Source organism: Saimiri boliviensis, chromosome 11 (genome assembly GCF_048565385.1).
Source record: "Saimiri boliviensis isolate mSaiBol1 chromosome 11, mSaiBol1.pri, whole genome shotgun sequence".
Taxonomy (NCBI): Eukaryota; Metazoa; Chordata; class Mammalia; order Primates; family Cebidae; genus Saimiri; species Saimiri boliviensis.
The window spans coordinates 42,599,910-42,626,416 of record NC_133459.1 but is presented as its reverse complement, the minus strand read 5'-3'; the positions used below and the strand labels follow the sequence as shown (position 1 = coordinate 42,626,416).

Here is a 26,507-nt window from a genome sequence, read left to right as displayed (position 1 = left end):
CTCTCGGGGCCACGGGGATGGTGAGGCAGTTCTAGAACTGTCCCAGAGCCAGAATGGGTGTCTCACTCCTGAACCCTAACCCAGACAACAGGAGGCCCAGCTGGAAGGCTGTTTCTAGCTTCCTCTGAGATTTCCAAATCCCCTGCATATCCTTGAAATAACTCCCAATCACTTGAGATGGTTGGAAGAAACCTGCTGTCGACTGAATGTTTATGGCCTCCCCAAAAATTCATATATTGAAACCTAACCCCCAGTGTAATGGAATTCGGAGGTGGGGGTCTTTGGGAGGTGATCAGGTAATGAGGGTAGAGCTCTCATTAATGGGATTAGTGCTCTTATGAGAGACTCAGGGCTAGGCGTGGTGATTCATGCCTGTAATCCCAGGACTTTGAGAGGCCAAGACAGGAGGATACTTGAGGCCAGAAGTTCAAGACCAGCTTGGGCAACATAGCAAGACCTCATCTCTACAAAAAATAAAATAAATTAGCCAGTGTGCTACTACTAGGGAGGCTGAGGTGGGAGGATCACTTGAGCCCAGGGGTATGTGGCAGCAGTGAGCTATGATCACACCACTGTACTCCAGCTTGGGCAACAGAGTGAAACTCTGTCTTAAAAAGAAAAGAGAGACTCAGGAGAGCTGCCTACCTCCTCCATCATGTGAGGAAAGTGAGAAGACAGCTGTCTATGAATTACCTCTCTGGTGGGTCCTGACCAGATACTGAATCTTCCTGCACTTGATCTTGCACTTCCCAGCCTCCAGGACTTTAGGAAATGAATTTCTATTGTTTAAAAGCCACCCAGACTGTGGTATTCTGTTACAGCAGTCTGAAGGACTAAGAACCAAAAAAGCCTGATACAATAAAGATGGTAACTGAAGTCATGGACAGGGATGTAAATCTCCCAGAGAATATGCAGAGCGAGAAGAGAAGGTTGTCTGAGATGGAGCCTTGGCTAGCGTTTTTTGTTTGTTTGTTTGTTTGTTTGTTTTTTGTGGCTAGGATTACAGGCATGTGCCACCATGTCTTACTGTTACCCAGACTGGAGTGCAGTGACACAATCATGGCTCACTGCAGCCTTGACTTCCTGGGCTCAAGTGATCTGCCCACTTCAGCCTCCCGAGTAGCAGGGACTACAAGTGCACAACCAGCACACCCAGATAATTTTTCCTATTTTTATTTTATTTTTTTGAGATGGAGTCTCATTCTGTTGCCCAGGCTGGAGTGCAGTGGTGTGATCTTGACTCACTGCAACCTCTGCCTCCTGGGTTGAAGCAATTTTCCTGCCTCAGCCTCCTGAGTAGCTGGGATTTCAGGCACCCACCAACATGCCCAGCTAATTTTTTTTTTTAATTTATATACAGAATATCGGTCTGTTGCTTAGGCTGGAGTGTAATGGCTCGATCTCGGCTCACCACAACCTCTGCCTCCTGGGTTCAAGCGATTCTCCTGCCTCAGACTCCTGAGTAGCTGGGATTACAGGCGTGTGCCACCATGCCTGGCTAATTTTGGTATTTTTAGTACAGATATGGTTTCACTATATTGGCCAGGCTGACCTCGAACTCCTTACCTTGTGATGTGCCCAACTCGGCCTCCCAAAGTGCTGGTATTACAGGTGTGAGCCACCGTACCCGGCCAACATTTGTATTTTTAGTAGAGACAGGGTTTCCCCATGTTGGCCAGACTGGTCTCGAACTCCTGACCTTGGAGGAGCTGCCCACTTTGGCCTCCCAAGGTGCTGGGATTATCAGCGTGCGCCACCATGCCCAGCCAATCTTTCCTATTTTTAATAGAGACCAGGTTTCACCATGTTGCCCAGGCTGCTCTTGTACACCTGGGCTAAAGTAATACTCCTGCCTTGGCCTCCCAAAGTGCTGGGATTATAGGCATGAGCCACCACCTCCAGCCATGATGAATTTTTTTCTTTTTTGAGACGGACTTCTGCTCTTGTGGCCCAGGCTGGAGTGCAATGGCGAGATTTTGGCTCACTGCAATCTCCACCTCCCGGGTTCAAGCGATTCTCCTGCCTCAGCCTCCTGAGTGGCTAGGATTACAGGCATGCGCCACCATGCCCGGCTAATTTTGTATTTTTAGTGGAGACAGGGTTTCTCCATGTTGGTCAGGCTGGTCTTGAATTCCCGACCTCAGGTGATCTGCCCGCCTCAGCCTCACAAAGTTCTGGGATTACAGGCGTGAGCCACCACACCTGTCATGCCATGATGAATTTTAAGGCGTAGATCAGAATCGACGATGCTGAGAAGGAGAATGTGAGAGAATGGAGTGAAATAAGAGGAACACTAGAAATTACTGACTCAGAAGCTCAAAGAGGAAGGAGTGGCCAACACAAAAGCTGTTGCTGAGAGATCAGGAAAGATGACGTCGTGTCCGGTGGATTAGGCCACCTTGAGGTGGTGACCTTGGTGGGAGCTGGGTCAGGTGTGAGGGGAGCCCAGCTGCAAGGGGTAAGGGGCCAAGTAGGAGTGCCGTGCAGAGGGGCAACCCAGCAGAGCCTGACAGGCCGGGGTCCCCTCTGTGGCTTCAGTGTCTTCACTGGAGGAGGAAGGAGCTTTTGGAGCATGGAAAACTCTGGAACAGTGGAAGGGGATGATGGAGAAGGACAGGTAAGAAGACCGATAAGCAGGAATGAGGGTTGAGACTAGAGCCCCCAGACCAAAGAAATAGGAATCTGCACAGATGGGAGGTTCCCTCCAACGACCTCTCATCACCCAGACGTAGCAGCAGAGAGGCTGTTCAAGCACTGGTCCAAGATTTCCAGGTTTCAGGCTGGGATCAGTGGGAGGCTGGTGGTCAAAGTGGAAGTGTGGGAAGAGGGGTTCAAACTTTCCACATGGGTTGTTGGCTACGGAGGGAGAAATGTCAGGAGAGGCTGGCTGACAGGCTGGGGACCTTTAATGTGCCCTACGCACAGATGCTTAAGAAGCAGTTCTGGGTATGAAGAGCTTCAGTGCTTAGCTGTGGGGAAGGGAGGAAGAGATATGGGGATGTCTTGAGACCCAGAGGCAATGTTTAGTTGTGGGTTTTTGAGGGGCTAGGGAGTTCTCTGGAGGAAGGCAGGAGTTGTGGTCGAGAGGATGGCTAAGCTGGTCTTAGACTAGTGTTCCTGGCTGGGGAATGCAGCGAGGGGGAGGAAGGTGCGGGACCAGGGCAGGGAGGATCCCTTGGAAAGAAAGTTCAGGAAGAAGGCCCTGGGTTCAGTGGGAGGCTGTGGAGAGGGCACATAGGATGCGTGGTGTCAGGACCTTCTGGGGAGTTCTGGGCAGCCAGACCCACCACTGGCTCCTCCCTTTACCATTCATTTATGCGCCTCCCCTCATCCCCACGGGACTGCCCCACACCCAGCCCCGAACCTCTTTGATGGCTGCCATGCGCACGCTCTCATAGTAGTGCAGGGGCGCGTTGGGTGTGCTCATGTCATAGCCAAATCCTGCGACTGCCACCTCATCACAGCCATGTAGTGCCATGGTCACCGCCACACTGCCAAGGGTAGGGATGTTCTGGAAGATGGCGGGGAAGAGAAGGTGTGCAGAGTTCAGCTGAAGGGCTGGGACAGCTGAGACTTCAGCCAAGCTCCCCAGAGCTAGCCTTCATGCCCAAAGACTGGGCCTTCTTCCCCAGAAAGCTATTCTTCAGGAGCACTGCCCCACCCACCACCCATCCTTCCTTCCAAGGCACTTCAGAACCAGCTCGCCTCCTCCCTCTCCCGGGGCCCAGATATCTCACCCCCCGGCCCATGAGGCCATTGTTGAAGGGCAGGCCAATGAGGGTGAAGGCGGCCTCCTGGATGAAATATGGGTTGAGGATTCGAATCTCAGGGGGCTCCTTGGGCACTCGAGTGGCCACAGATTTCCAGAAGCCATCCGATGCACTCTGCGGACACAGCAAAATAGGACCTGAAGGAGGCACACAGCTAGGGATGAGCCTAGGGGAGTGGCAGGGACCCCAAGCAGGGATGATGAGGTGGGAGCAGGAGGCGCATGATGCGGAACCCAGGGCCTGTGGTGCAGGAAGCCCATCTGTGTTGGGGGACGTGAGGGGTGTGTGACAGGGCCAAGGGCAATGATGCTGAAGAGGGCATGTGGTGGGGCTCCAGCATGTAACGGAGGAGGATATGAAGGGAGTCGTGGGGCAGGCACAGGGCATGGGATGCTGTGGGGTGTGCTGCTTGGCCTGAGGGGGCTCCTGGGCCAATGAGAAGACCCAGAAGTGCAGCTGCCCTGCCTCCCTATCTGCAGCAGCTGAGGGGCTGGGAGGGGCTGCCCTCTCTCCTGTCTGCCCTCCTGTGCCCCCACTTCCCTTGCTGCTATCTCTCCTGCCTCTCTCCATCAACTCCTCTAGAGCGAACCTGAAAAATAAGAGACGGGGCGTGAGCAAGTAGAGTACAGCAGACCAGCACTGCCACTGACTAGAGAAGGGTAACTGGGCGACAAACTCCCCAAGCCTCGTTTCTTTAACTGTAAAACAGAATCATTCTTATCTGAGGATCTCTGCACTGTACTAGAAAGGTGTCACCACTGAAACCCGACATCCCAGTGTCCATTCCAGGGCTCAACTTCCCCTCCTTCCAAGTCTCTCTCTTCCTCCCTCTCCACGACACGGAGGCCTTTAGCTCCTCAGCTCTGATTCACCGTTCAGTACGTGCACCTCTCCTTGTTTAGACCCTGAAGTATATCACATCGGCTACTCTTGTGAGCTGCTCCAGGACTCTGCCCCTTGTACTTCTATTGTCCTAGTCTAGGGAAACCTGAGCTTGGGATCAATCCATTTACCCCCCTTTTCTACCCTTACAACTGGGCTCCTGAGCACCACTAGAAAAGTTACAAACCAACCCTGCAGACTGGAGGCATCAACAAACCAAAGTGTTATTTGCGTAGAAAACCTAAAAGAATCGGCTGGGCAGGGTGGCTCACATCTGTAATCCCAGCACTTTGGGAGACCAAGGCGGGTGGATTATCTGAGGTCAGGAGTTCAAGACCAGCCTGGCCAAATGGTGAAACTCCACCTTTACTAAAAATACAAAAAATTAGCCAGTTGTGGTGGTGGGCCCTTGTAATCTCAGCTATTTGGGAGGCTGAGGCAGGGGAATGGCTTGAACCCAGAAGACGGAGGTTGCAGTGAGCCAAGATGGTGCCATTGCACTCCAGCCTAGGTGACAGACCAAGATTCTGTCTCGAAAAAACAAACAACAAAAAACCTAAAAGAACCAACTAAACTTAGAATGCATACAATATTTAGTGTAGCGATAGGAAACGGTCATCAGTTATAATAAAAAGATCTTATTTGCAATTGTAACACAAAAGTCAACTACTGAGCAATAAATTTCAGAGACGTAAGAACTATAGAAGGAAAACTATAATCCTTTACTAATATAAAGAGATGACTTACAAAGTAAGAGAGACAAAATCATATTCCTGGGTGGGAAGGCTCCAATGCCAACTCCTCCCAGATTTATGTGCAGGTTTAACATAATTCTAAGAAAAAATCTCAGTCGGATGTTTTGAGATTTATCAAATGGATTCTAAAAACCCATCCAAAAGATTTATCAGGTAAACATAACATCTTCAAATTAAAAATTAGGTATGATAGTATATTATGGGTTTGCACTTATTACAACAGTGATACATGTATATATATGAATCAAAACCAAGAGCAGCGCAACAGGGTCGCCTAGAGGCAGATCAACAAAGGTACAGGTTATGGTAAAGGAAGCTTCACCTTCAAGTGGGAACACACGAGATTTTAAAATGTTCAATTTGGGAAGAAGATCCACTTACTTTCTCTCCTCACACCATATACAAAATAAATGTTTAAAAAGGAAAAAAGGAAAATTTAGGCTGGGCATGGTGGCTCATGTCTGTAATCCTAGCCCTTTGGGAGGCTGAGGCAGGTGGACTGCTTGAGCCCAGGAGTTCAAGAACAGCCTGGGCAACATGGAGAAACCCTGTCTCTATAAAAATACAAAATGAGCAGAGCATGCTGGCATGTGCCTGCAGTCCCACAGCATCGGAGGCTGAGGTGGGAGGACGGCTGGAGCCCAGGAGGCAGAAGCTGCTGTGAGTCATCATCACGCCACTGCCACTCCAGCCTGGATGACAGAGTGACACTCTGTTTCAAAAAAAAAAAAAAAAAAGCATATATATATATGCAAGATAGGGAAACAAAAAATTGGTAAAAATTTTGTCACATATAGTAAGAAATGCATATTTTAAAAATTCATGAAGATAAGGCTCCATAAAAATGGGTAAAGGACATAAACAAAAGGTTACTAAGCATGGAAAAATTTACCTAATGACAAATAGATACACATTAAAATAACAACTTTTTTTCCCACTAAAATCTGTGTATGTGTATATTTCTCTATGTATATCTTAGTGCTTGTAAAATTCTCCTGCACTGCTTTAGGAGTAAATCTGGCATAGCCTTTCTAAAAAGCAATCTATGTGTCAAAGGCCTCAAAGGTGTTTATATCTTACGACCTCAAAAATTTTCTTCTAAAAATAATCAAATGAAGACCTTTGTAAAAAGCTCTTTATTATAGTATTACTTATAAAAAGTGAAAAAAAAAAAACAAAACAGAAAACAATCCAAAAGTTTACAACAGAGGTTTTGCTAAGTGATATTTATGTAAAAGAATGTCATAGTTATCAAAATGTTATCTTCTAAGAATTTTGGGCCAGGTGCGGTGGGTGGCTCATGCCTGTAATCCCAGCACTTTGGGAGGCTAAGGTGGGAGGATTGCTCGAGCCCAGGAATTCAATACCAGCTTGAGCAACATAGTGAGACAGTGTCTTTACAATTAATAGAATAATTAGCTGGGCATGCGGCTGTGGTTCCAGCCACTCAGGAGGCTGAGGTGGAAGAACAGCTTGAGCTCAGGAATTCTAGGCTGCAGTGAGCCGTGATCCAGCCACTGCCCTCTAGCCTGGGTGAAAGAGAAAGGCCCTGTTCCGCCTCCTCCCTGCCCCACAAAAAAAAAAAAAAAGGAATTTTGTCTTATGGATGTAACATAATGTATGTAACTAGTAACTAACCCTGTTGGATGTCTAAGTTGTTTCTAGTTTCCCCCAGATATCTTCCTCCTCCTTGTTCCCTATCCCCTGCTGCCCATCCAGTCTTCCAAACCAGCATCTGGGAACTGATCCAAACCAGCAATCTGGGAACTGACTCGAGATTCTCTTCCACCTCTCCAGCCTATCTTATCTTGTGCTGCTGGTCATCTAGTCCTTTTGTCTATCTGCTTAGATCCCAACAGATCCACCCCTTGATCCCAAGCCTACTGCTACCACTTCCAGGGCAGGTCTTATCATTATTCATCTGGACCGTCCTAATGACTGGCCATTTAGATCAATACACCTTTTTCACTGCTGAACACCCCAAAACCCAGTACTGAAATATAAATGGCATATAATACATAATTGTTAAATTCTATTCAGTTATTCAGTGAGCATTAATGAGTGCCTATGATGGGCTGCCTCTGCCTCCCAAACCACTTTTTTTTTTTTTTTTTTTTTTTGAGACAGACTCTCCCTCTGTTGCCTAGGCTGGAGTGCAGTGTGGCACAAGCTTGGATTACTGCAACCTCTGCCTCCCGGGGTCAAGCAATTCTCCTGCCTCAGCCTCCAGAGTAGCTTGGATTATAGGTGGCTGCCACCATGCTCAGCTAATTTTTGTATTTTTAGTAGAGATGGGGTTTTACCATGTTGGCCAGGCTGGTCTCAAACTCCTGACCTCAGGTGATCCACTTGCCTAGGCCTCCCAAAGTGCTGGGATTACAGGCGTGAGTCATCGCGTCTGGCCTCCCAAACCACTTTCTACTCTCCTCCAGAATGATCTTTCCATGTACGAATCAGATCACATCACCACTGCCTGGAGAAGAGCTGAGCCTTTTAGCCAGTAACCCATCTGTCTCTCATTTCAATCTCAGCCCATCTGAAGCTCTCACTTGTTAATTCATGCCCCACACTTTTGCTGATGCTGCTCCTTGTCTCTAACATCCTTCCCACTTCTATCCACATGACCCATCCATTTTCTGCTTTTCCTTCATGTCTTTCCTGACCCCCTCCACCCCAAGGCAGAACTGACCTCTAACCTTCAAGAAGTGGTAAAATATGGATTCAGATCCTTGGTCCTAGGACTTAACTTCAGCTCTGCTCACTCACCACATGCAGATCCTGGGCAAGGAATGTACCATTTCTTTATGGATAAACCAGGGATACCATGAGTATTTAGCTTACACACTATTGTGAGAATTAAATGAGCCATTTCAGGCTGAGCGCACATGAGCCTCACAGGGCAGGGGCTCACATGTGATTCACCTCTGTAGCCCAGGGCCTGGCCCAGCACAGGCAGCAAAGAGGCATCAGTGATGGTTACACTTAAGCAGACATGACCTCCACCCAAGGCCCGTGACGAGCAGCTCTTCAGCCTCTTCTGCTGCTGCTCCTCTGGTGGACTGTCTATTCCAGCCACTCCCTCCTCCTGTCTCCCGCTCTGTGGCAACACCTCTTCCTCTGGCAAACTGTCCTCCAAAGGTCATTTCAAAAGATGGGCCCTTGTGGCAAACTTCTGTTTCAGCTCCAGTCAGGCTGAGCAAGCGAACCCCAGTTCTTTCTGCTCCGCCGCCCGGAGGGAGTGTGCATAAGGGAGGTAAAGGAGGGATGCTGGGACACAGTAGGAAAGGAAAGGTGGAGAAATGGCCAAGGCCTGAGGCATAACTGGGGGGAAGCCCCTCTTGGTGGGCCAGGCGTGGACTGACAGGAGCAGCAGGTGCCAGCCTGCACCAAGCACAGCACAGCCCCTGTCCCTTCTCCAGGCCCAGCAGGCCTCAACAGCTTCCCACCTGGGGTTCCTGCCCGCACCTGCCCTGCACACACCTAAAGAGGAGGGAGAAAGCAAGGGGGCTGCTCAGGAGGAGCAGGGAGAACCAGGATTGGGCATAGCTGGGGACGTGTGTGAGGAGGCTCCAGGCTGGTTTTCACAAGCGTTACTTTATTAATATCTCTTTAACTGTGCCCCACTTCACAGGTACAGGTCTCAGGATGAAACGACAGGTTCAAGGTCAAACAGCTGGCAAATGGCTGCAAGTGGATTCAAACCCGTGTCCTGACTCCAAAACTGCATTCTTTCCACAACGGCATTTGTATCAGCGTTGCAGTTCCCACCTCTGGAAGGCTGAGGGGATGGAGTGTCAAAGATAAAGGAGACCTCCCCTCCACCCTCTAAGGGAGTTCGTAGGGGTCTCTTTGGTGCCCACATCCCATTCTTCACAGGGGACTGAGGCCAGAGAGGTGAGGGGACTTGCCAGGGCACACACACAGCTGGTGAGACTCTGAGCTGGGTTTGACTTCACAACCTGGTTCTTTGCACATGAGATGCCCTCTCTGAAACAATCTCTCCTGGTGTGTTCCATACACTGAAAGTCCCAAATTTAATCACCATCTGAAACCGTAGGAAATTTGCTTATTAACGCAACCCCCTTGGTGATCTGATGGGAGCTTCAATGGGGAGAGGAAAGCTACTGTCTCTCTTCTCACCTTCACTCTTTCCTGGGAGGAGGAACGCCTGATGTGACTGCTTAGATCTGAGGATACTGAGTGTGTCACGATTACTGGTGTGAAGTGAAAATTCTCTCCCACAAGGGCAGCCCTTCCTGACTTGCTGCCTCTGTGTGGCAGCGGGTGAGGTCTTACTGCCCTAGGTTCCTATTCAGCCAGCAGCAGCCGAAAGTCATGTGGGACCCTGGGGGAAGGAGTCCTGTTTTAGGTCGCAAGTCCCAGGGAGCCCTGCACTGGAGGACTGGGAGCCCGACACATGGACAGGCCAGTGCTTTTCTTCCTTCTCATCCGCCACTGTCCTGGTGTAGTTTCCCCAGAGATTTCACGGAAAGGAGAAACAGATATGGTTTGGGCATTTCTGTGTTTCCTCAGCCACAAAAACATGAAGTACCAAAAAAACCTCAGCCTGTCTCCTTAAAAAAAAGCTGTAACTCCTCAGAAAAACGTACACAAGCACATACACATAACATCTGTGCACCACTGCAGAGGCCTTGGGAATGTGAAAAACAGAGGCTCAATCCCAGTTCTACATTCTGTGACCCAGGGCACACTGTGTCCTCTCTTTAAGCCTCAAGTTCCTTGTGCATACAATAGGGCTGACAAGACCTACTTCCCAGATAGCTGTAAGGATCAGATGAGATGCTGTGCATTTTATAGCATCTGGCACGGGGTCTGGGATATAGCAAATTCAATAAATCTTATGATTATAGTGAATGTCACAGAGGCCAGGCAAGTGAAGCAGAGGGTGTGGTCAGCAACGTCAGCCACTGGAGAGGCCAGGACACATCCACACCTGTGCACGTGCACGAATTTGAATGAGATAGACAGTCTTTCCCTCTGGCTCCTTGCAGGGAGGTCTGCCTGCTGCTGGAGACACTGCCAGGCCTGCTGCCAGCACACAGTCCTATTCCACAAGGCCTGTGCCTGCAAGTGTCCAAATCCGGCCCAAGGCTTCTCACATCTCATTTCCCCAATCCACATGACACAACAGAGACCTATAAAGCCAGCCAGTGCTGCTGGCCTGGCATGGTCCAGCTTCTCCTCAAGGCCAGCTGTGGGCTGCATTCCTTGTCGTATCCCTCCTCCTTCAGGAATGTCCCTGCCTCAGTCAAGTCTGAACCCAGCTCCTCTGTGTGAGGCTGCCAGACTCCTGCTGATGCAACCTGTTCTGCTCTTGCCAGAACATCCAGGAGCAATGGGGAAAACATCTGGGAAGAAAGCACGTTTCCCGCCAGGCTCCTGTGAGAATGTTTCCTGGTACGCTCCCAGGTCTGGGAGTAGAGATTAACCAGGGCAGGCTTTCACAGCAAGAACAGGGCAGATGTGTCCACTGTTCGTGCTCCCTGCTGCTACTGCCTTAGAGGACAGGCCACCAGCTCTCTTGGGGTCACTCTAAGCCATCAGCTCTGACTGCCTCTTGCTTTCCCTTCAGTTCGTTCACGTCCCTGCACAAATCTGATCTTGAAAGGCTCGGGCTTAAAATCTTCAGTGGCTTTCCACTGCTCACTGCAACAGCTTGTGTTGACAATTAAGAATGTAGGTCTGACTGTGAACCTTCGTGCTTTGCGCTCCAACTACTCTAACTCTGTGCCCTTAAGCAAGTTCTTTACCCTTCAAAGTCTCATTATCCTCGCCCATAAAATGAAGGCAATAATACTAGCTCCTACTTTCTAGTGTTTTTGTGTTATGACAGTTTAAAGTCACGCATATAATATGTTTGGCACAAAGTCAGCTCTTGTTAGCTTCTTTTATTGTTAGTCCTCAGGATAAGGTCCAGGCTCCTGAACGAGACTTTGGCTTTCAAGACCCTTCACTATCTGTCCCTCTCTTGCCCAGCCTCATCTCTAGCCATTGCCACCATATCCAGGTAGGTCCACCCCTAACATTGTTGGGCCAAGGACAAAATTATAAATGGATGTATTATATACATATCACATGTCTAAAATTTAATTCTAAGTATTTGAAAGTTATGAGTCAAACTATCAAGCTGTTAAAGATATTCTAGCACTCTGCAAGGCTGAGGTCGGCGGATCACTTGAGCTGACGAATTTGAGACCAGCCTAGGCAACAAGGTGAAACCCCATTTCTACAGAAAATACAAAAATTAGCCAGCCATGGTGGCACGCACCTGTAGTCCCCAGCTACTTGGGAGGCTTGAGGTGGGAGGACGCCTTGAGCCCAGAAGGCAGAGGCTGCAGTGAGCCAAGATCGCCTCACTGCACTCCAGCCTGGGTGATAGAGCCAGACCATGTCTCAAATAAATAAATAAATAAATAAATAAATAAATAAACCCATAAAATATATTCTGTCCTTCCTTGAAAATGTCCTAGAAGGACAGGTTTGAATTTGGAATCCTGGCCCTGGAGATCTGTGCTGGATCATGGTGGTCTAGCCCACCTCCCACCCCTGGTCCCATCCCACACCATAAGAAGTCTTGTGCAAAACCCTGTCTCTACAAAAAATAGAAATATTAGTCAGGTGTGGTGGTGCATGCCTATAGCCCCAGCTACTAGGGAGACTGAGGTGGGAGGATGACCAGAGCCCAGGGAGGTGAAGGCTGCAGTGAGCCGAGATCATGCCACTACACTCCAGCCTGGGCAACAGAGTAAAACCCTGTCTCAAAAACAGAAGCCTGTGCATGTGTGTAGACGCCTCACTCCACACATCAAGCTCTGCTCACAGCCTCTGCAAATAGCCTCCTTGGGCTTAGGATATGCACAGAGAGTTATGTTCTGCCCTCTGGAAGATACAAGTGGACTTGGCACTGTTAGGGCAAGAAAGTCTGAGGTCTCCATTACCTGGTAATGGTCTCTCAAGGCAGATGGGCCTGCGGTGGGCACAACCCTCTTGGCTCTGCATATTCCTCTTCACTCCATAGTGAAGGCCATGGCCAGAAGAGGGCCACAGTGGGGCCCAGGGCAGATGCCTCGCTCAGGTCAAAGGGCAGCACCACGCCCATGCCACAGCCCAGTTAAACTATTTCTAATTCACTAAATATACTATGCTCTTTGCCACTGTTGTTCTCTGTGCCCAAAACATGCATGTTCATTTGTATCCTGGAGGCCAAGAAACACGGTGGCAGGACCCTCCTCACCAAGTGGCATGGTACCCTTGGGCCCAGGCCCTGCTGCTCTCGCTGACACTCTCGCTCCTGGTTCTGCGGTCTGGGATTCTGCCCAGTGGGCAGGCAATGTTTATGGTGCTCATTCTCACCTCTCAGAAGGTGACTGTCATTGCAGATGAGCACAGTGTGTCAAGTGTTGTCATGTGTACTGTCCTATTAGTTCTTACAGCAGGATCACAGGGAGCTATGAAGGGAAGCTTTCACGATTCTCATTTTACAGAAGAGGAAAATGAAACTCAAAGATGTGAATTGTGGCAGAAGAAGAGGTTGGTTTTCAGTTCCCAACACTGAGCCAGTGCTTTACCTGCTGACCCTGCCTGCACCGAGGTTTGGGGATAGCAGGTGTGCTGGCTGGTGCAGGTGCCCACACCCTCAGCCGGCCGCTGCGCTGCTGCTATATACTTCATCATGCCGTGAGACCATAAGTCACATTAAAAAAAAAAACAACAACCCTTAGGTAATATTTGGGTTTGGCTATTGTAAATAACACTACAAAAAATAAAATAGCACTATGATAAAAACCTTTGTGCACAGACTTTTCCTTCCTCTGGGTGATGGCTCTCAATACCAAGTTGTTTCCTTTCCGAAAAGCTGGTCCCTATTTGTACTCCAACCAGTAGTCTTTGACACACCTGTCACTGCACTCTTGCCAGCATCATGTATGATAATTTAACACATTATCTGAAAACACAGTAGGTGATAAATGACAGTGTGTTCCCTTTACATGAGTTTCTCAGGCTGCTGGGAAGGCTAAATATTTCTGTTGTTTCCTAGTTCTCTTCCTTCCTGTGTGACCTGTTCAGTTTCTACGATCTGATGGGATGCTAATGGCGTTCTTGTTAACCTTCATAATAACCCTTTGCCTGCCATATGTTCTAAATATGTTTTTCAAAGTTGTGTGGCAGAGTCTTTTCGTGTGTTAACTTAGTTGAAATTCTAATATGTTACCAAATTTGATTTCTTCTAGCACTTCTGTGTCTTGAAAGTTCTTTCCCTCCAGGGATTTGATGCCTATTCTCACTTTAAAATTCCCTTTGGTTGTATTTTTGTATCTCACTTTTTAGTCCGTTTGGAATTTATTTTGATGTATGCTATGAGAAGAGGGTCAGAAAACTTTCTGAAAGCTATATTTGGAAAAAAGCGATGAACAAAAAGAAGAGCAGGCGTGGGGCGGGCGGTGTGATGCCAACAGGCGATTGAAAGGCAGAGCGCCAGGGACTGCTCAGTTCTCATTTCTTTATCAAGGAGAATGATCTTGGAACTGCATAAAGAACAAACATGGCTAAGAGGAAAGAGATGCCCTGGAGAGGTGAGAAGAGAGCAAAAGGATGGAAGGGTCTAAACCTAGAAGAAAGACCTTCCAGGGCAATGAAAGGAGGAAGCCTAGTTGAGAGCAAAGAGCCTGACTGAGAGGCAGGAGTCTGGAGTTAGGATCCTGACTCTCCTAGAAGGTACTGCTGCAGTCTGGGCCTCAGTTTCCACATCTGCTTATTTGCTTATGTATACCAACTATGCCTCAAACACTGCTGGAGGTGATGGGCTTATAGAGATCAACAAGGCAGTTCCTGCCCTCCCAGGGCTTATAAGAAGAGGAGCGTCTCATACATCCATGGGTAGGGGAACAGATAGAACATGGAGGTATGAAATAGGAAACATACAGCTAGAATACAGAGTTCATGCTGGGTACTAAAAAGAGTGGCAAGAGCAGGGCACGGTGCTCACACTTGTAATCCCAGCAGCACTTTGGGAGGCTGAGGCAGGCAGATCACCTGAGGCCAGGAGTTTGAGACCAGCCTTGCCAACATGGAAAAATCCCATGTCTACTAAAAATGCAAAAATTAGCCAGGCGTGGTGGCACGTGCCTGTAATCCCAGCTACTCGGGAGGCTGAGGCAGGAGAATCACTTCAACTGGGGGTGGGAGTTGGAGGTTGCAGTGAGTTGAGATCACGCCACTACACTTTAGCCTGGGTGACAGAGCAGGACTCTGTTTCAAAAAAAAAAAAAAATGCTGAGTGTAGTGGCTCTCATGACTGTAATACCAAAACTTTGGGAGGCCGAGATGGGTGGATCACGAGGTCAACAGATCAAGACCATCCTGGCCAACATGGTGAAACCCCGTCTCTACTGAAAACACAAAAATTAGCTGGTGGCACGCACTTACAGTCCCAGCTACTTGGGAGGCTGAAGCAGGGGAATCACTTGAACTTGGGAGGCAGAGGTTGCAGTGAGTCAAGATCCGACCATTGCACTCCAGCCTGGCGACAGAGCAAGACTCCGTAGCAAAAAAAGAGGGAAGGCTTGGAAGAGGCCAGAGCAGATTGTGGAGTTCTGTGCTATGGAGTTGGAATTTTATCCTGCAGGTCACTGCTTCTTGAATTTGAACCTATGTGAATCATCCAGAGGACTTACTAAAACAGACTGCTGGGCCCAACCAGAGTTTCTCATTCAGAAGCTCTAAGGTGGGCCGGGCGCGGTGGCTCAAGCCTGTAATCCCAGCACTTTGGGAGGCCGAGGCGGGTGGATCACGAAGTCGAGAGATCGAGACCATCCTGGTCAACATGGTGAAACCCCGTCTCTACTAAAAATACAAAAAACTAGCTGGGCATGGTGGCGTGCGCCTGTAATCCCAGCTACTCAGGAGGGTGAGGCAGGAGAATTGCCTGAACCCAGGAGGCGGAGGTTGCGGTGAGCCGAGATCGCGCCATTGCACTCCAGCCTGGGTAACAAGAGCAAAACTCTGTCTCAAAAAAAAAATAAATAAATAAATAAAAGAAGCTCTAAGGTGAGCCCCCACCCCCGAAATGTACCTCTGACAGGTTGCCAGGTGACACTGATGCTGCCGGCGTGAGAAGAACCGCTGCATCTAGAAATGGGGATCCCAAGCAGGGGAATGAAGCACCTGGACACTTTAGGAGGATTCTTTAGAATACAGATATAGAGAATGGATTGAAGAGAGACCTGACCGGAGGCAGGGAGGCAGACAGAAAGCTGCTGAAATCATCCAAGCCAGATGGATTTAGAAGGGAGAATCAGAGATTTGGAAACTGAGTAAGTTGAGTAAGGAAGGCAAAGGCAATGATGGAATCCAGGATGTTTCCCAGGTTTTTGGCCATGAGTTTTCAAAATCAGGAGCTACCCCTAGAACCTAGCACTGCGCCTGCTCACTGGATGTTTGCTGACAAACTGCCCCTTTAAAGGGAAAGCAGAGGTTGAGTCTGCCAGATTTGGAATCAGAAGGTCACTGCCAGGAGAGGGTGGCTTTGTAAGCCAGGATGGAGAGTCTGAGAAACAGATGGCAAACAGGGAGACACTGGGACAAGCGATGACTCTTCCTGGAAACTTGAAGACAGGTGATCATAAGCTAAAGAGAGGACTTTTACTTTTAAGGTGAAAGAGACCCAAATACATTCATAGAGTGAGAGGAGAATCCAGCAAAGACGTTAGAAAGGAGACAAAGGAAAAAGATAGTCCTGAGAAAGTGAAAGGAGATGGCATCCAGGAAAGGAGAGAACTGACCTGTGAGAGAACTGTGAACGGCAGAGGCACAGGAGGGATGGGAGGGGAGGAAGGCAGGGGTGATGGGGATGCAGGTAAGTTTGTAGACGGGAAGCAGGAAGCTGAGAGTTCTTGGCTGGTGACAACCTTTACATTCCTTGTGCAGCTGGACACACAATTTCTGTTTGGAACAGGATGGACGTACAGCGGAACTGAAGATGATGAGGGTAGAGGTCTGAGAAGATCAAGGACCAGGGACGGGACACAACAGTGGGAAGCAGCACTGAGATGCTACTAAGGTAACACCATGTGTTACCACCTCAGCTGTAGCTTCTCTCCCACAGGTCCCATTCAATCCCTGGTCCTGGACTGGCTGGAGGTGGAGGAAAGCACTGGGAAAGGGGGCTGTCGAGTGAGCGAGACTTGCCTGAAGAACGGGACTCCATGTGATTTGGTGATTGCTTTGGATTCACTGAATCAATGAATCAATGAATCAGTGGGAGGTGTTATAGTTACAATGGTTAAAGTGAGACACCTTTGGTCCAAAATGTGGCTCTACTGTTTACTACTGCTTATGGTAAGTGCCTTGTAGGGCTGTTGAGCTGGCCAGCTGAGATGATGCATATAAACCACATAGTCCAGGGCCTGGCACGGAGAAGAGTTCAGTAACAGTAGCTCTTACCATCCTCACAGACCATGGCAGGTGGGAGCTGACTGATGGAGGATTCTAACCAGGAAGTATGTGGTCAGATTTATTTCTTAAGAAGATTCCTGAGGCAGTGAGATCTGGGTTTGAATTAGGCTCTACCACTTAACTAGCTGTGTGACCTTACACAAGTAACTCATCCTCTCTATGCCCTAGTTTCTTAATCTGTAGCATGGGGATAATAGTAGGGTCATTATGAGAACTGAATGAAGTCAAGGAAAGCTGATAAACTGAAGAGCTTGATAAGTGACAGCTATGATGATGACGACAGTGATGATGGAAGGAGAGGAGAATGAAGGGAAGGAAAAGAAGCAAGGAGAGGAGGAGGGGGAGAAAGTGGTGGGAAGAGGAACAGGAGGAGGAAGAATGGCAGGAAGAAAAGCAGGGGGAGGAGGAGGAGGAGTGGTCAGAAGAGAGGAGGAGGAGGAGGAAGAGTGGTGGGAGGAGGAACAGGAGGAGGAGGAAGAATGGTGGGAAAAGGAACAGAAGGAGGAGGAAGAGTGGTGGGAGGAGGAACAGGAGGAGGAGGAAGAGTGGTGGGAAGAGAACGGGAGGAGGGGGAAGAGTGGTGGGAAGAGAAGCAGGAGGAGGAGGAAGAGCGATGGGAAGAGAAGCAGGAGGAGGAGGAAGATTGGTGGGAAGAGGAACAGGAGGAGGGGGAAGAGGAACAGGAGGAGGAGGAAGAGTGGTGGGAAGAGAACGGGAGGAGGGGGAAGAGTGGTGGGAAGAGAACGGGAGGAGGGGGAAGAATGGTGGGAAGAGAAGCAGGAGGAGGAGGAAGAGCGATGGGAAGAGAAGCAGGAGGAGGAGGAAGATTGGTGGGAAGAGAAGCAGGAGGAGGAGGAAGATTGGTGGGAAGAGGAACAGGAAGAGGGGGAAGATTGGTGGGAAGAGAAGCAGGAGGAGGAGGAATATTGGTGGGAAGAGAACGGGAGGAGGAGGAAGATTGGTAGGAAGAGAATGGGAGGAGGAGGAAGGGTGGTGGGAAGAGGAAGAGGAGGAGGGGGAAGAGTGGTGGGAAGAGAATGGGAAAAGGAGAAAGGGTGGTGGGAAGAGGAAGAGGAGGAGGGGGAAGAGTGGCAGAAGCAGGAAGAGGAGAATGGCAATGGCAGTAATTACGAGGCAGTGACTAAGAGCTCACAGAAGACAGTGAGAAAGAGGAGCTGAAGGAGCTCGCATTCTTGAGCATTTTGTTTGTTTCTTTTTGAGATGGAGTCTAGCTCTGTCACCCAGGCTGGAGTGCAGAGGCACGATCTCAGCTCACTGCAACCTCCACCTCCCGGGTTCAAGCAATTCTCCTGCCTCAGCCTCCTGAGTAGCTGGGCCTATAGGTGTGTGCCACCACACCTGGCTAAATTTTTTGTCTTTTTAGAAGAGATGGGGTTTCACCCTGCTGGCAAGGCTGGTCTCAAACTCCTGACCTCATGATCCGCCCACCTCAGCCTCCGAAAGTGCTGGGATTACAGGTGTAAGCCACCACGCCTGGCCCCTCTTGAACATTTTTATCTGAGGAAAGAGGAGCAATGGTTAAGATGTGGCACCGGGCAGTGACATGAAGTCTCTTGGCCCTCCAGGGATCAGAGGCATGGGAGAAAGAGCTGTGGCCACTGGTGATGGCCACAAAGGAAATGGTGGAGAATCCTCAAAGAGCGGCTCAGAGGCTTGGGGAGAAGCCTGGGCTGGGTGGTGAATGCTGGCTTGGTAGCAGGATGCCTGCACTGAGTGTCCCAGGACAGACTCCACGCTAAGGCTCTGCGTCCCTCTCAGGCTTGAACAGGGAACAGGTGAGGGTGCAGGCAGACATTCAATCCCCACTTTGGCCTGGTCCAGTAAGGCCTTGTATTTGGGGATGTGGTGCCCTCGTCTACCTCATGGATTAGCCCAGCCCTGCTGCCTTTTGCCAGGAGGCTCCTTGTCTCTCCCTCCTTTAGGCCCGGCCTCTGAACCCTGCTTCTGGGTCACCTCCTAGGTCAAGCCCTACAGCCTAGACAGAAAAAGGCTTCACTCCCTGGGATAACTGGGATTTTCTAACAGCAAAATTATCACCAACGATAAAAAAAAAAACACACTATTTGCTATAGATTGAGGATTTACTAAGTTCTCTATGCTAGATACGTCTAGATTTCACCTTACCTAATTTTAATTTTTTAATTTTTAATTTTTAATTTATTTATTTTATTATTATTTTTTCCCTAATTTTAAAAACAACCCTAAGGCCAGGTGTGGTGGCTCGCACCTGTAATCCCAGCACTTTGGGAGGCCAAGACAGGGGGATCACAAGGTCAGGGGTTTGAGACCAGCCTGACCAACATGGTTAAACCCCATCTCTACTAAAAAAAAAACACAAAAATTAGCCAGGTGTGGTGGCACGCACCTGTAATCCCAGCTACTCAGGAGGCTGAGGCAGGAGAATTGCTTGAACCCGGGAGGTGGAGGTTGCAGTGAGCCGCGATCACACCACTGCACTCCAGCCTGGGTGACAAAGCGAGACTCCATCTCAAAATAAATAAATAAAATAAAAATAACCCTGAAAGATGTGCAGTCCTACTCATCTACTCTGTGGATGACACTAAATCTAAGGAGGTTAGGTGATGTGCCTGAAGTAGCCCACTAACAAGGGACAGAGTCTAAACCTAAACCCACATCTGCGTAACCCCAAGGCCTAAGCCGTTTTCCTCTCTTAAGCCATCTTGTCACTCCAAAATCAGGGACTCAGTTTCCCTGTGCTTGAATGTGGGGCCCTGGCTGGCCTCTTGGATCCTGCCCTCCTCCCTCTCTCGCCAGGGACTGAAGTACAGCTGGAGGGTCAGTGCTGTGTCAACGCTGTCCAGGGGCCCACTCCCAGCCCTGTCCTCTCCCTTCCCCATGCTGAGCTGGGATCACCCCACACCTGCCCAGCCCAGGCCCCAGGGCCTCGCTGAATTGACGACCAGTCAGAGGTTCTCAGCAGCGAGGCTGGTGTTCCGGTTTTAGGAGTGAGGAGTGGGGAGGAGGAGGAGGAGGAGGAGGAAGAGGCAGCAAAGGGAGTCGAAGTGTAGTTCCCAGGGGCTTCTGTGGCCCTGGGTTACCGGGCATGCTGAGGCACAGTGGGGGAGGCGGGCAGAGGCAGGAGGGTGGGGCCTGAGTGATGGGGATGGGAGGCTCTGCCTCTCACACATTCTGTCCTCTCTAGACCCCAGGGCTCCATCCTCTGGACAGTGGATGGAGTGTTTCCTGTCTTTATCCAACATCGGGAGGAGAATGCACAGGCCACAGTATCACAGGCATTAGGCAGCACGCTCTGACACATCACCCTCATTGCGCCATGCTTGATCACACAGCACACCTCCAGTTTCCTGAACGGAGCATGGTCTCTTGGGTCTCTATACATGCTGTTCCCTTTCCTTGTAATTTCTTTTGTCCACTCACTCCCAACTCTTCCTTCAGTGTCCAGCTCAGGAGTGATTCCTCCAGGAGGCCTTCTCTTGTGCCCCACCTGCCCCAGAGCTGCATGAGGCTCTCCTCATCATAGCAGCTATAACACCGCACTATAACTCTAGCTCTGGGACTACCTCTCCCACTAGATTGTGAGCTACTTGGGTTGGGAATAGTGCTTAATTCCTCTTTGTATTCCCAGGGGCCAGTGCAGAGTCTGCAAATAGAACACCTCACGGACACCGGATAAATGAGTGTGTCGGGAAAGCTGATAAATCTAAGGAGGTTAGGTGATGTGCCTAAAGTAGCCCACTAATAAGTGACAGAGTCTAAACTTCTCAGAGGCACCTCTCAGAAGACCTGCACTGGAACTGGAAGCTGTACCCCCATGTCCCTCCCTGGCTCCACTCTTTCTCCAAGCTTCAGCTTCTGTGCTGTGCTCGCCCAGCAGAAGAGCACCCAATGGTCCTCTTCTGAGCTGCCCTGAGCACACAGCCTGCTGGGAACTCTTACACCTACCTGCTTGCTGGCTTGGCCATGGCTCCTGGGATGTGGGAGACAAAGGAGCTTTTTGTAATTTGGAGTGATCAGTGCCACTGTCCAGTGAGTCAGGGAACCCACATGGCCACAAATGATGCAAAGGAGAGCTCTCAGATGAAGAAGGCAAGGCCAGCTCTGAGGCAGGCTGTTCTCTGAGTTGTCTGGTAGTCCTTTGCTATATCTCCCTCCTGCCCCCACCCTTCCCCATATGAGGACTCCTGGGTACTAGAAAGTTATAGGCCTTAAGGCCGGGTGCAGTGGCTCACACCTCTAATCCCAGCACTTGGGGAGGCTAAGGTGGGGAGATCGCCCAAGGTCAGGAGTTCGAGACCAGCCTGGCTAACATGGTGAAACGCCCGTCTCTAAAAAAAAACCCCAAAAAATTAGACAGGCATGGTGGCGTACATCTGTGATCCTAGCTACTCAGGAGGCTGAGACAAGAGAATCACTTGAACCCATGAGGTGGAGGTTGCAGTGAGCCGAGATCGTACCATTGCACTCCAGCCTGGCAACAAGAGCAAAACTCTGTCTCAAAAAAAAAAAAAGAATGAAAAAAAAGTTACAGCCTTTAAAGACTGCTCACATAGCAAGAGGCAGGAAGCAGCTGTGACGACTGAGGCCCAATTCCTTCTCCAGCCCTGCCCCGCTGGGCCTTGGCTCCAGAACACAGAGCTGCCTCCTCCTGCCAGAATTCTGCAGGTGAGGCACCAGACGGGTGCAGCGAGCTCTCCAGCAGCCCAGAGGCTGCATGACTAGAAACATCCCAACAGGAGCAGGACAAGCTTGTGACCAGGGCACCAGACAGGAGGGGACCTGGAGAAGCAGCCTCTCTATTTTCCTGGGTCTCAGATGCCAGGGAAGTGGGCCAAAGCATGGGTGAGGTCCTGGGAAGGCATTTGCCTTGGGCTTGGGATGGAGAAGGGCACTAAAGAAGAGGTCCCTGGGGCAGCCAAAGGGCCTGGGCAGGTCCACTCTGAGAAACGGAGGCGGCGAGGCCATGGGCACCCCCGGCATGCCTCTGGCGGCTCATTCTGAAGGCCCAAATTATCTTAAACTTTGGAACCACGCAAGGCCCACAGCAATTCAGAGGACTCCTCCCTGTCTCCATTCTCCCCTTCCCACTCACCCCCTCCCACCCTGGATAGGCGTTCTCACCAATACAAGGGTGGTCCTAGAGCCCTGGGTGTGGCCAGGATGGACACAGATGTCAGCAAGAGTGAGCCTGTGCCTGTGGCTCATCCTGCAACTCTAGTACCTTGAGTCTGCCCGCTGCCCAGGCCAGGCCAGGTGGAGAGCTCCTCAGTCTTCCTGGGAACAGCAAGGCCCTGCTGCCTGCTTCCTGAGTAGCCTGAGTATCGTGAGTTATCCGACTCCAGCTGGCTTCCTTTTCTTCTTTCTTTCCTTACTCTCTTGGACGAATTGTAAGAACCTTCAATTAACTGACCTTAGTGTTCTTGGAAGGAGCACGTGATAACACCCACGACTGGCTCTGACCCACTCCTTTGACCTGGCCTTATTTGAACTTCCTGGCTTTTCCCAATCTGCCCAGTAGAAAGCAGGAAGTGGTGTTTGAGCCAATTCCAGCTCCGTTATGGTGACTGGGCACTGAGGGGTAAAAACCAATGGAATCAAGCCCTGCCCCTTAGGAGCTCTTGACGAGGGAGGCTGTGACAGGTGCTCATGGGCAGAGGAAAGGATGTGCCAGGAGGGTGGCAGGCCAGGGTGAGACGGCAGCCCTCAGGCTCACTGGGTTCACCAGGACAGACCCTATGTCTTACCATTTATTTCTCCCTTAAAAGTGCTTATCTGTGACCTTAATTCTACTGCCCTCAAGGCAAAGAGAGGGACCCTGAGAAGACTAGCGTCTCAGGCCCCAGGGTTCTGAAAACAGTGGAGTCCTCCTGGAACCGCTGTTATTTACCTGGTCTGTGTGCACAGTGGGCCTGCCTGAAGCTGGGTCTGGCTGAGGTCAAATGAACACTGCTGCCTGGCCCTTTCCTCCCCTTTGGGGAGGTGGACTGGACGCAGTGGAGCCCAGCTGCCTCATCCAGTCTGGTTCTGAAACGGATCCCCCTTCCCCGCTGTCCCACCTACCTGCATTTCTGGCCTGACTTCTGTCTTCGCTCTTGCTTGCTACCTACTTGACACTGCCTGTACTTGGCCTTGCTTGGGAAAGAGCTGTGGAGTTAAACCAAATTGCACTGAGACCCTACAGGCACGGTAAGCTGCTCCCGCTCCCAACTCTTCTCTAAACCTTCCGAAAGAACAACTAGCTCCTTACTGTAGGCAGAGGGCCTTCTGTCATCATCTTCCTCTGGTAAGAGGTTTGGGTATTAGAAGATGAATGGCCTGAGCTCTGCAATACCCCTCCCCTGGGGCTGCTGTGACAGCCAGTTGTGGGGGAGTGGGCCTGGACAAGTTCAGGGATGTACTTGAAGACCCAGAGCTGGAAAGCAGAGGTCTCGGGAGGGAGCTCAGTGGTGGTCTCCTAAAGAGCAGTTGACCTTACTTTGCCACATAAGCTCCCTAAAAAAATGGGTCCAGGCCCTTACCTGCTTAGAAAAGTCAGTATAGAATCTGATCATTCCCAATGATCAGACTCAGTGGCCGGTTGAGAACTCAGCTATAAGTCAGTGGTAAAACTACAAAGTGGAGCGAGGCCAGGACTTCTAAGTTTGGGAGCTGGCACTCTCAAGTTGAGGGGTCTGCTGTTCCTGCAGAACCCAGGCTGAAAAGAGGACAGGGACCCCTAAGACCTGAACCAGAGAGGCCTTATAGGGGAGAAGAGGGGTCAAGGGAGGTAGCTACAAGGTCAGGGCAGGAGAGTAGGAAGTTTGGGAGTGATACTAAGGCTGGCCTGAGAGACAGAGCTTTTCCATAGCCAGGAGACCTAAGGCCAGGGAAGGCCCCTGGGGCCGCTCGGCTCTGGCAACAGAAGGCTGAGAAAGGATGTGCACCCGGGCACCTGGAAGCAGCTCGCAGGTTTCAGGCCTATCAGCTCCTGGAGTTTGGCCAGCTACCCTGCCAATCTCCTGGCCTCTCTGCCCCTTGGCTGCCTCTGGGTGACTTTCAGCTTTGGGTCATTGATGCTTCTTTTGAAGGTTCTTACTTGTTCTTTGCTGCGTTCAGGGGACGGGACTGCTTCGGAGCTGGGGAAGGCCAGGGCAAGAGGGGAAAGAGCTGGTGCCGGGAGAGCTTACCACTCTCTCCTTGTAGACGATGTATTTCAACCACTTAAAGTCCTGCCACTTGAAGCCAGCGAGGACAAAGAGAGAATCACGCTCGTACTGCTCGGGCCGCTGCATGGCGCCCTCGGGGTAGGTGATGCGCAGTGTCGTTTTGCTGCCCACGTCCTTCTCAAAGCCTTTCACTGGTGCTGAGTTCAGTCTACAGAGAGTAGGTCCAGTCAGAGGCTGAGCTGGGTCTGTGTTTGGGGAGGCACCATGACCCCAGAATACCCCAGGCACGGAGAACAGGGAGCCCGGTCACCTGGGCCTCGTCTCCTCAGGTGCCACCCCTAGTTGTCTGTTCCAAAGCCCTCCAACCCAGGGCTCTTGAGGCATCTGCTGACCTCCAACTAGCCAGATAGACAGACAGTTCTCAGTGGGCTCAGGGCTAAGGGTTTGGGCCAGGACACTCACCCGACGTGCCACTTTGGGAAGCTCACCTCACCACAATGTCATAGTCGTCAATTCGGGACCCCAGAGACTTGTTGGCAAGAACGCCCCCATTGCCCACGATGATGCAGCGGCGGCAGCGGAGGCTAAGGGGAGAGGGGCGGAGACCTCTGTAGAGAGCTGCCCACCAGCTCTCTTCCCCTGCTCCTTTGGCCCTTGACCCCCATGCCGTTGTCCAGGACCAGGCTGGGACAGAGGAAGGCCAACGGGCTTCTGGAAGCATTTCCGAGAGAAGGCTTGAACCACACAGTGGGTAGCTGGGCCCTGAGACTCTCTAGCATCTCTAGGCCCTGACACGTCCCCGGGAAAACAGGGGTGTGGCAAGGCTTGGGTGCGAGGCTGGATGGTGAGGAGGGAGCTCTGGTAAGATGGCATTCTAGGGGGAATGTTCTCCAAGGGGCGGTGGTGTTTAGGCAGGCTTCAGGGGAGAGGGAAAAGTGGGCCGAGCTTGGGGCTATACCAGGAAAGCAAGAAAAAGGGAACAGCATAGGAGGCTCTAGGACTCAAGGCTCCCAGCAGCCACTAGGGAGCCCACCCATCTTGCTTCTCCCATCCCTGACCCTGCGGCTTCCCGCTCTAGGGTCTGTTGGCTTGGGAGCTGTCACTGCCTTGTGGACTTAAGCCTTGTCCCCGTCACCTGCCCCCACCACCCAGGCCCTCAGTCCCATTGCTGGACTGGTCCCAGCCACAGTGTCTTCGGTTCTTACCCTTAAACCTCTGGTGTCTGAGGACTGGGATGTCTTGCCAAGTTCCGACAGCCCGTGGGGGCACAAGTCAGGTGGAGTGGTTCCACTTACCCTCTCCACCCGCCCTGTGTGTGTACTGTGTGTGCACGTGTGGATGTGCTGGAGAAACTGCCCGTGTCTAGGGGAGGCCAGCTGGGCCTCCACACCTCTGCACACTACCAGGCAGCGACGGGGAGGGGGCTGGGCAGTGCGTGGCTCACCTGTCCAAGGCAGGGGTCAGGCGGTACTCTTTGGTGACTGACAAGATGGCTTTGATCAGATTGTCTGCGGACAGAGGAGAGAGGTTTCTGTTACAGGGTCACTTAAGTTTCTACAAAATGTTTACTGATCAGCCTATGGGAAGGCACAAGTTCCTGGAGGCTAGAGTGAAAGCGGAAGTGGAGAGAGAGAGTTCTGGACACAAGGATGTGTTGGGCTACTGCCCGGACTTTCCTCCTGAGAAAGAGGTGAAGACAGGAAACAGACAGGCATATCACTGCCTGGGAGCCCGCCCTAACACTGGCACACAGCTTCTGGGAGGCTTGTCTGGTTTGCTGAGGCTCTGTGGTCAGGCCCCAGGACATGCATTCCTAGGCCATGTGGTCTCCCCTGGAATGGGAGTACCTGCTCAGGGCTAGAGACCACCTTGTGCTTATCTCTGTGCCCTCACCCAGCAGATACCAGGAAACAAAGGAGGAGACACCCAATGACTGAAGAGCTCACCACGTGGCTCAGTATCTGCTATCGCCTTTCCCTCACTCTCTCCCTCTCACATTGCCAATCCCGAATCGTGCTCTTTGCCAAGCTGTCTACCTCCTTACCTCTCTATTTCCTGAGCCTGGCTCTGCCCACCTGTACTCCACTCAGCAGGGACTGTGTGACTTCTGTGCTCTCGGACCTTGTGCCCACTATTTAGACCTCATCTCCTTGGCCTCTCTCTGGCTTTGGCAATGCTGACTGCTCTTCCAAACTCTGATATAATGAGAGTGCTGTAATATAATGTATAGTGAATAACAAGGGTATTGGGTTTGGAATTAAATACTGGCTGTGCTCTGTGACCCTATATAAATCATTTCCTTTCTTTGAGCTTTAGTTTCCTCATCTCTAAAATGAAGGTAATTTCTATTTTGTGGAGTTGTTAGGAAGATACAATATAATGTACATAACGACCTAAAAGTAAAGTAAACTGGTATCTCCACAATGGAGAGCATCTTAACAACATCAAATAACCACAAAGCTGCGCATATACTAAGATTC

At 50.6% G+C, this 26,507-nt stretch overlaps 1 protein-coding gene across 8 annotated transcripts in view; it reads right to left on the bottom strand.

Annotated features, from left to right (window-relative positions):
• Positions 1 to 26,507, bottom strand: part of ST3GAL3 (ST3 beta-galactoside alpha-2,3-sialyltransferase 3) — a 219,288-nt gene that overhangs the window by 5,948 nt on the left and 186,833 nt on the right. For 4 of the 8 annotated variants that reach the window (XM_039474161.2, XM_039474162.2, XM_074380690.1 and 1 more), the window contains 5 exons: positions 25,472 to 25,535; positions 24,516 to 24,611; positions 24,049 to 24,235; positions 3,738 to 3,884; positions 3,365 to 3,511 (listed from right to left, as the gene is read on the bottom strand). In XM_039474161.2, the coding sequence (XP_039330095.1) occupies positions 3,365 to 3,511; positions 3,738 to 3,884; positions 24,049 to 24,235; positions 24,516 to 24,611; positions 25,472 to 25,535 (641 nt within the window). The other 4 variants (XM_039474163.2, XM_039474165.2, XM_039474164.2 and 1 more) reach the window with 3 other exon arrangements.